This window comes from Bison bison, unplaced genomic scaffold, assembly GCF_000754665.1.
Source record: "Bison bison bison isolate TAMUID 2011002044 unplaced genomic scaffold, Bison_UMD1.0 scf7180017864233, whole genome shotgun sequence".
In the NCBI taxonomy this organism is placed as follows: Eukaryota; Metazoa; Chordata; class Mammalia; order Artiodactyla; family Bovidae; genus Bison; species Bison bison.
The window spans coordinates 1,428,998-1,437,923 of NW_011494805.1; the positions used below are offsets into that span (position 1 = coordinate 1,428,998).

The following is an 8,926-nucleotide window of genomic DNA, read 5'->3' on the forward strand; positions in this document are numbered from 1 at the left end:
CAGCCTCCTCTGTCCATAAGATTATTCAGGCAAGCACACTGGAGAGGGTTGCCATTCTCTTCTCAGGGGATCTTCCCCATCCAGGAATTGAACCCGGGTCTCCACGGTTGATGCTGAGTAAATGTCTTTTGAGTAAGTGAGCTTATGTAAAGCTCCTTATAAATGTGGCTTCTCCCTTATTTAGCTGCATTACAGGCCCTGAAGAGGAAGAAGAGGCTTGAGAAGCAGCTCACTCAGATTGATGGCACACTTTCCACCATTGAGTTCCAGAGAGAAGCCTTGGAAAACTCATATACCAACATGGAAGTGTTAAAGAATATGGGCCTTGCAGCGAAAGCCATGAAAGCCGTTCATGAGAACATGTGAGTGACCGCGATCTCCCTCCGAGTCTTACGTTCCCTCAGAGCTTTGGAACTCTGATGGCTTGGGCAGGGATGGGCTTACTCATTTGAGACTCTTTGACATGTTGGAATGGAATGCTCCCACAGAGAAAGAGCAGAAGTTTTAATATATTAGCCAAAGAAGAAAAGATCATGAGAAAATAAAGGGCACTCATTTTGCCTTTAATGTTTTCCAGGCCTCACTGTTCTCTGATACTCCACCTGCAAATATTTTCATCCTATAGTTTCAAAAAGGCTTAAGTGGTAACATCTGTGAGGGTATTAGAACTGTACAATAGTAGCTGTCAAACTTTGCAGAAGTGAAGCTGCTCAGTCACGCCTGACTCTTTGCGACCCCATGGACTGTAGCCTACAGGCTCCTCCATCCCTGAAATTTTCCAGGCAAGAGTACTGTGAGAGGGTTGCTGTTTCCTTCTCCAGGGGATCTTCCCCTCCCAGGGTCAAACTTTGGGAGGACTCAGAAATCAGTCCTAAAGAGAACTGAGATGCCCACGCCCCTTTGAGGAAGCTCGGGACTGGGCCTTTTGTTTTCAACCAAGTTCTCCACGTGGTTCTGACACTAACCAGTGTTCGAGAACCACTGGCATGCAATATAATAGATACAAACGTGGATTTGGGGCAGATTTTCTGGACTGTAATCCCAGATCCTGGCTGACTGTCCCTGGACAATGCTTTGTCTCTTCCTGATTCAGCTTCCTTGTCTATAAGTTGAAGATAATAATCATACTTACCTCATGTGGTTCTTGTGAGAGTTGATGGGAAACTAGATACACTGCCGTTAGGAGTTCCTGGCATAAAGTAGCACTCAGTCATCAGTAATCATAGTGGTAGTGGGGCTCGTGGCTGTTTGCTTTTTATTTGCACAGAGAATCTAATCCTTTCCTGAGCTTAAATATGACAGTGAAGTTTGGGCCAAAGGTGTACAAGGGCAACGAGTGTCTGAGGGACTCGTGGAGAAGGTTCTGTGGATGGGAGAAGGGGGAGAGAGGCTGCGGCCAGTGAAGGCGGCTTTGCTGACCTTTCCCTGTCCTGATAACCAGCTGACCACCAGCCGTCATTCTGACAGCTTCTGAGGGATCATTAGATTCACGCTCAGAGTCACCACCCACTGTCGTTGCTGTGAGTTAGGTGCTAACTCTGTTCCAGAATCACAGCCCTTCTCCCAGGCAGTTCAGCTGCATCCTCCCCGGGTGTTCCTTTTGGGAAAAATCTACTGCTGGGCCCACATGTTAGCTGTACATTTCACATACGATTTTTAAATACATGATCCTACTATCTTTGTTATGAATATAAGAAGTGGAAATAAGGGGTGGGTGGAGGGCGGCTGGAGGAGGAACTGGCGGCCCAGGCTCGTGTCCTGACTAGAGATCCGGGGACAGAGGAGCCCGGCGGGTCGAAAGAGGTGGACGTGCCTGAGCAACTTAGCACAGCACGGCACAGCAAGATGGCGAGGTTCTCTTTTTGATTACTGCATGAATGCTGTCAAATATTCAGCTCTTCCTATACGTGGAGTCTGGAAAACACACAAAGCATTTAATGCCACTAGGAGTGAAAATGTCAGCGTTAGCGGCTCAGTAATGAGTAGCCTTGTCACGTCCCCGGTACCCATCAGCATGGCCTGGCCTCAGAGCTGGAGGCATGATTTGGAGATGGGATGCAGATGCGGCTGCCGGGAAACTCGGACCCGAGCCCATGGGGCTGCAGGGGCCAGAGGGGCTCAGGCACCAGGAACTGGCTTGAGAGCTGCCGTCGGCCCTGGGCCTGTGATCCCTTTGCTGAAGCTGCTAATTCTTCTGAGGCCTTCACAGGCCTAACCCTGCTCTCATCTCCATCCCGGCCCATCAGCAGCCGTGGGGAAGTTCTCAGGGAGTCAGAATCTCAGGGCTATGTGGCATTCTGGAAAATGGATCTCTGGTCTCCAGTCCATCTTCTACAAAAAGCTGCTCTGATAGCGGCTCCTGCTTATCTCACTCTCCGTGGTCCTTGATGACCCGTGGCGTCACTTCCTGCAGAGTTAATACATAGCATGTATTTAACCATTTCATATGCCCTTCCACCCTGGAGCAGGAAATGGCAACCTGCCTAGGAAATCCCGTGGACAAAGTCTGAGTCTGGTGGGCTACAGTCCACGGGGTCACAAAGAGTCGGACACGACTTAGCATCTGAGCGTGCCCTACCAGACAAAATTTTGAAATGGGTCTACAGATATGCCCCTAGTGACTCCCAAACATAATGGCTATCAATTAACTTACATAATTTAAAATATGTGCATATACAGAATTATTAATTTCTTGAAATGTAAAGTCTTCAAGTTGATAAATCTTACCACCAGGGATGTTTATAATCCTACTGAAATAACCAAGAGTTTATATTAAGTTGACTCACTTTTCATAGGGGATTTTATTGTGTCTAAATTCATACTTTTAAAGTAAAATTCTACAATATTTTAACAAAACATTGTTTCCCAGGGACCTGAACAAAATAGACGATTTGATGCAAGAGATTACAGAGCAACAGGATATTGCCCAAGAAATCTCTGAAGCATTTTCTCAACGGGTTGGATTTGGCGATGACTTTGATGAGGTGGGTGACGCAGTGTAAAGAATGGAGCACGTGGCCGCTGAGGAGGACAGCTCTTCCTGGGACTTCCCTGGAGGCCTGCTGGTCACGGCTTCACATCCCAGCGCAGGGGCTGTGGGTTCCATCCCTGGTTGGAGGGCTAAGATCCCACTGCTTCAGGGCCAAAAACCCTAGACATAAAACAAGCAATATTGTAACAAATTCAATAAACACTTTAAAAGTGGTCCACCTCAAAAAAAAAAAAAAAATCTTGACAAAAAAGATAGCTTCCCACCATGTGAAGCAAGCAGGTTTTCTTACACATGTCCTTTAATAGCACTAAAGAATAAATGATATCTGTTAGAAAAACACCTGTCTTAAGAGGGAAATGAAGTGTTGGCAGCTCTGATTTAAAGGAAAGATTAATATAGTTTGGCAAATAGCCCCCTAATTAAGTTCTCAGCTATTAAAGAAAAGCAGCATGTGATTATGTGAAGTCAGTGAGTTTTAATTGTTGACGGGTACGTAAATAGCCCCATTATGAGAAATTGAGTGCTCACACATCTGGGTGAAAGAGAGCAGACTGTGTCACTCTGCACAGGACAGGCAGATCACGCTCCTGTTAAATCAGGGCTTATGCTGCCTCTGTTTATTACCCGGGCTATGAAACAAATGTGGAGTGGCATTATTAACACACACATTCCATTGAGATTAATCAGTCCAGTAATAACAGACTATAATTATACTGGTGAAGTCTGCGCTGTGAATTTCAATTGTCCTCCTCAAAGCACACACAAGAAGGACTGGTGCATGTTCTGAAACGTTTCAGGTTAGCGTGGCAAAGAACCTGACTCTTGCATTCACGTCCTATTGAACACAGCACATCTGGGAAGTAAGACGTGGTTCCACAGAGTCCTTGAAAGTGGGGATTGGGTGTCAGCAGCTCTCGTTTCTATACTTACTTCATTTCATCTCATTTTCCTCCATTCTCCTTTTTAAAAAAGCTGAGGTGCAGCTGACTTGCCAGTATTGTCTCGTTTCGCGTGTGCAGCAACCTGCCTCTGTTACACACACACATAACTGTTTTTTCAGATTCTTTTCTCTTACAGGTTATCATAAAACACTGAGTAGAGTTCCCCGTGCCATGGTCCTTGTGGGCTGTCTGTTTCGTTTATAACACTGTCTGTGTTGATCCCGACTCCTCATTTAACCCCCATCCTCCTTCCCCTTTGGTAACTAACCATGAGCTGGTTTGCTGCGTCTGCTGGTCTGTTTCTTCAGCAGCTTTTTAAGTGATGTAGGCTGCGGCTGGGAAAAGGGTGGCTTTCAGGCCAGATCTTTCCCGAGTTCTGTTTCTGTTTGGCCTGTGGAGCAAGATGGTTTTTGTATGTTTAAATGGCTGCGGGAAACCGCAGCAGCAATGGCAGTAGCGACCAGAAGGCCGCTCGACAGGGACCGTCTGTGGCCTGCAGCGCTGTCCGGGCCTCCCCAGACGTGCGCCTGCCCCTGGCCGGCTGGTGAGCGTGGGGAGTCTCGACGCCGCTCTGCGGAGGGCCTGGGCGCGTGGGGACGCCCCGCTCTGCCACGGACCGCTGAGCCCGTGAGGTCCCTTCTCTTTCGGACCCTCGGTTTTCTCATTCATAAAGTGAACGACGGTCCCTAGACGATTCTGAAGTCCCTTAAATTCTAAAATTCTTTTACCAATGAATGAATAAGTGTTCGCTCCCTGAAATCTGAAAATGATGGAAATGATTATTTTGTGATCACATATTTGTTACAGAAAATATCAGTCTTTTCAGTGCTGGTAATGACCGTCAAGCGGTGTTGGCGATTCTGGGCGTACATTCAGGGTGGGGTAGTGTGTTCTGCTATTACTATAGCTATTTGCTATATTCGTTTCTAATTGTTCTTTTAGCAGAAATAGGATGTCAGAATATTCGTCCCGAAGGCATTTTATTCCTTCAGCCTGTGGAGAACTGAAAAGCCAGCAACTAGCCTGAGGCACTGTTTCACATGGCTTCCTGCTATTCTTTTTCGTGTTTATTTCCTTTTTTGAGGTAGATATACCAGTTCTCAGACAGCTCAGCTCGCCGTGTGTCTGATACATGCTGACTTGATCCAGTGTTGTGCTTGGCTTCAGGATCTCTACTCTTGGCCATAGTATTGTTACTCTCATTTTAAATAGAATAATTATTTGTTTGTGAGCCTCTCTCCTGCGTTCCAAAAAGCTCCTTAAATGTAGGGACTGTTGATTGGACTTTGTCTCCCGAGCCCTGAGTTCATGCCTGGCCTGGAGTAAGCTCTCGATAAATTTGTTCAGTGACGAATGAATAAATGAAGAAATCTCCTTGGTGGAATATGAGTCTTAGGTCATTGCTCAGGACAACGGCCTCAGAATCATAATGACGACAAGTTTAGTTTTGACTCCCAACCTCCCTCAGGGGGTTGGGCTCAACCTGAGGACTCTTAGAGCCGGTTAGACCTGAACTAGTCATCTCAAGTCATATTATTTCTGTCATAAGGCGGCTTTTACCCTCAAAGTCTCAGCTGGCCTTGCTTTTCTGGGTTCTTGGGACAGAGTAATTTAAGATTAAGACTGTCGGGGACTATTGCTAACAGAAAGAAATACAACGTACCCACCTGGAGTTATTCTTCACTCAGACACACAGCATGGTTTTCACTGGCTCTGGAAATTTAACAAAGGAGCCAGAGTATCTTTGATTCTTTTTACATATGGTATGTTAAGGTTTTGCTATATCTGTTTTGTTTTCAGTAGCATTAGCCAAAATGAAAATATATATTTCCTCTAATTAAAGTTTGACAGATTCTGAATTCTGAACAGTAGAACATAAAAGTTACATTGCAAAAATGACAGGCAAAGTGTAAAATTTCTAGAAGCTCTGGAGGTTATATATTCAGCTAGCACAAATTACTTAAAAAAAACAAAACTGTTGACTGAAGTATTATAAGATTAGCTACAACAAATTTGCACAGCCCCAAATATTCATATTTTAATTATTGCTCAGTGTTGCAAAAAAGACTTAGTCTTAAAATAAATATTCTATTTCACTGGATTCTCACATATCAATTGGGTAGCAGATGTTTTTGTTATTGTGTTTGAGGAAACCCACGTCTTGAAACGTTAACTCCATAATTCTTTCTTTCTCCTGTGTTCAGGATGAGCTGATGGCAGAACTTGAAGAACTGGAGCAGGAAGAATTAAATAAGAAGATGACAAATATCCGACTCCCGAATGCGCCTTCCTCCTCGCTCCCGGCTCAGCCGGACAGAGGGTCTGGCAGGATGCCCGGCGCGCCCTCCGCACGCCGCTCTCCAGCAGGTCTGTGCCTCACCCCGGCCCCCGTGGTCAAACGCTGGCCTGAAATCGTGGCCAGGCCCATCTCAGGGGGCCTCTCCTGTAGACTTCCCTGGCGGCCTAGTGGTTCAGACTCAGTGCTCCCACCGCAGGGAGTGGGCTCGATTCCTGGTCAGGGCAGTGAGATTCCTCAGGCCCTGCGCGGCCAAGAAAAGCAACTCTCGAGTAATGAGCACGCCTGGGCCTCCAGGTGGCGCTAGCGGTAACGAGCCTGCCTGCCCTGCAGCGGACGGAGAGATGCCCTGGAGGAGGGCGTGGCCACCCACTCCCGTGTTCCTGCCTGGAGAGTCCCGTGGACACAGGGGCTGGGTCCATGGGGTCGCAAAGAGTCGGACACGACTGAAGCGACTTAGCACACATCTCTCTTTTAGCACTTATTTTCCATTTCATAAATATACACCTTTTAATGAGTAATTCTAATTTGTTTTCTGTGCTGAAAGTGTGGACGTCACCAGTGACAGATTTTTATCCTTTTTTTGTTGTTGTTCCAGCATCTTCTAGGAGGACAGAAGGAGAGGATGATGACATCCAACATTTGGCAGCTTGGGCTACTTAGAGCAGAAGTTTTGGACACAGCTGTACATAAGACACGAAGATGTTTTTGCCAAATGCAGCAGCTAACACAGATTGTTTTATATTTATACTGGATGAATGATTGTAAAAGTTAAAGGAGTCGTGTGTAGATTTAGGATCCCTTTAAGATGAAAAGGGACTTCCCGGCAGCATTTTGGAGGATCTCTTCCTCCTGATAGGAGGGACCCTTCTACTGCTTCCCCGCTGTATTTCCAGTCCTGGCATGTAGTTGGTACTATGTATTTGTTGAAAGAAAACTGAATCTTATTAACACATGAAACCTATAATCAGCTGTAAGCCACTTCAGAGCGACGTGCTCTGCACTTTCCTCCCCGTGCGAAGGCAGGTTTGCAGCGTGTCCATGTTAGGAGATTTGTAGCCCAGGGTAAATGTACAAGAAATACAACTTTTCTTGTAAAGAAGTCTTGTGTGAGTTTACACATAAATAGTTTCATTGAGTTTTGCGATTTAAAATCTTAAAGGAGTTTTAATTGACATTTATTATGCCAATTAAGCTTGGAATGGGCAATGGCTGCATTTCCCCAAATGTCTGAAAGCGCTAACGGCTTCCGCTGCTGAGCGGGAATCTCCTGGGTGTCATCCAGCCACTTAGGGAGCTGCATTACCGTTCCCCGGCCATTATGATGCTATTATGGCTTCAGCGTGCTAAATGTGTGTGTTCATTCTTTTCTGTTTTGGGCTCTCTCGTACATTTATTTACAATTTGTGTCATATTCTTTGTAAATACATAAAAATATAGGCAATTAAAAATATATCTTAGATAAAATTTGGCCATAATGATTTTTAAATGGAAGTAAAATTCAAAATTATGTGTTGCCCATAATGTATCATGGGCCATAAAATGACAAATGTCATTATAGAAAATGATCTAGTAATTCCCAACATTAGCTTAGGGAATACAGGGTCAGTGGGATGGAAACAGCACTAGACTTGGAGGTAGGAGCTCTGGATCCTATTTCCTGCTCTGCCTTGAACACGGTACGACTAGGCAAGTCATAAACTCGGTCTGTTTTTTCACTGAGAAATCTAAGGGCTGGACTTGATGCGGCTGGCGGTTCCGTCCTGCCACAGGCCTTCTGCGTATGACGTCCTTCTTAGCAGTCTTTCTATCCCCCCGCAACACAGATGCCACACCTTATGTAGTTCTTCGATCTCAGTTAAAATGTCCTTTGTTTTGGGAAGTGTTTTCCTGCTTGCAGACTAACTCAGGTCTTCCTTCTAATGCTTTCGTAGCCATCGCTTTCCCCCGTCACCTGTCACGTTTTCTGTTGCATTTTACTTGCATGATCACTCTTACTGTTTTCCTCTCCTTTGCTGTTGTTCTTCAGTCCCTAAGTCGTGCCTCACTCTCATGGGGTTCTCGTGGCCAGAACACCAGCGTGGTCCCCGTTCCCTCCTCCGCTGGGCCACGTTTGGTCGGAACTCTTGAGTACGACCCGTCTGACTCGGGTGGCCGTGACCAGCATGGCTCTTAGCGTCGCTGAGTTCCTCGAGGCCCTCTGCCACGACAAGGCGGTGATGCTGCACCATGCTGCTTCGAGGGCAGGGACTTTGTCTCCACCCATTCAATCCAACGCGTATCTCTGCACAGCCTCTCTCATGCAGCTGTCATTTAATAAAGATTTATCAATATTACATGAAAGACTATTTTTACCTCTTTTGGGTCATGATAGAATAACAGGAACTGGATTTACCTTCTACTGTCAAATAACTGGAAAGCTGGACAGAAGATATGAAGCACGGTTTTCAGACATTGGATAGAAGGCAGCAGAGGAGGGAGACAGATGAGACGCGGACTTGTGGTTCCCGCTCGCTGCCTCCACAGAGCCTGGTGGGCTTACCAAGGGAGGAAATCCAAGGGGGAGATTTCTGGAAAGGAGGTTGCTACAGGGAGAGGGAGAGAGCGTGCTGGAAATCCGCAGAGCCGCCCCTTCAAAGTTTTTGGCTCAGAACTGATCTGTATACACGTCTGAGGAAGTGACTGTCACAGGAGGGA

The 8,926-nt window shown here is 46.1% G+C and overlaps 1 protein-coding gene across 1 annotated transcript in view; it reads left to right on the plus strand.

Moving 5' to 3' along the window:
• The window catches only part of CHMP4C (charged multivesicular body protein 4C), a 31,848-nt gene extending 23,183 nt beyond the window's left edge, over nt 1–8,665 (plus strand). Inside the window, exons 2-5 of the mRNA XM_010846205.1 lie at nt 185–362; nt 2,870–2,984; nt 6,138–6,300; nt 6,828–8,665. Coding sequence (XP_010844507.1) covers nt 185–362; nt 2,870–2,984; nt 6,138–6,300; nt 6,828–6,892 — 521 coding nt within the window. The 3' untranslated portion in view covers nt 6,893–8,665. The remainder of the gene's footprint in view (nt 1–184; nt 363–2,869; nt 2,985–6,137; nt 6,301–6,827) is intronic.
• Nucleotides 8,666–8,926: the final 261 nt, after the last annotated feature.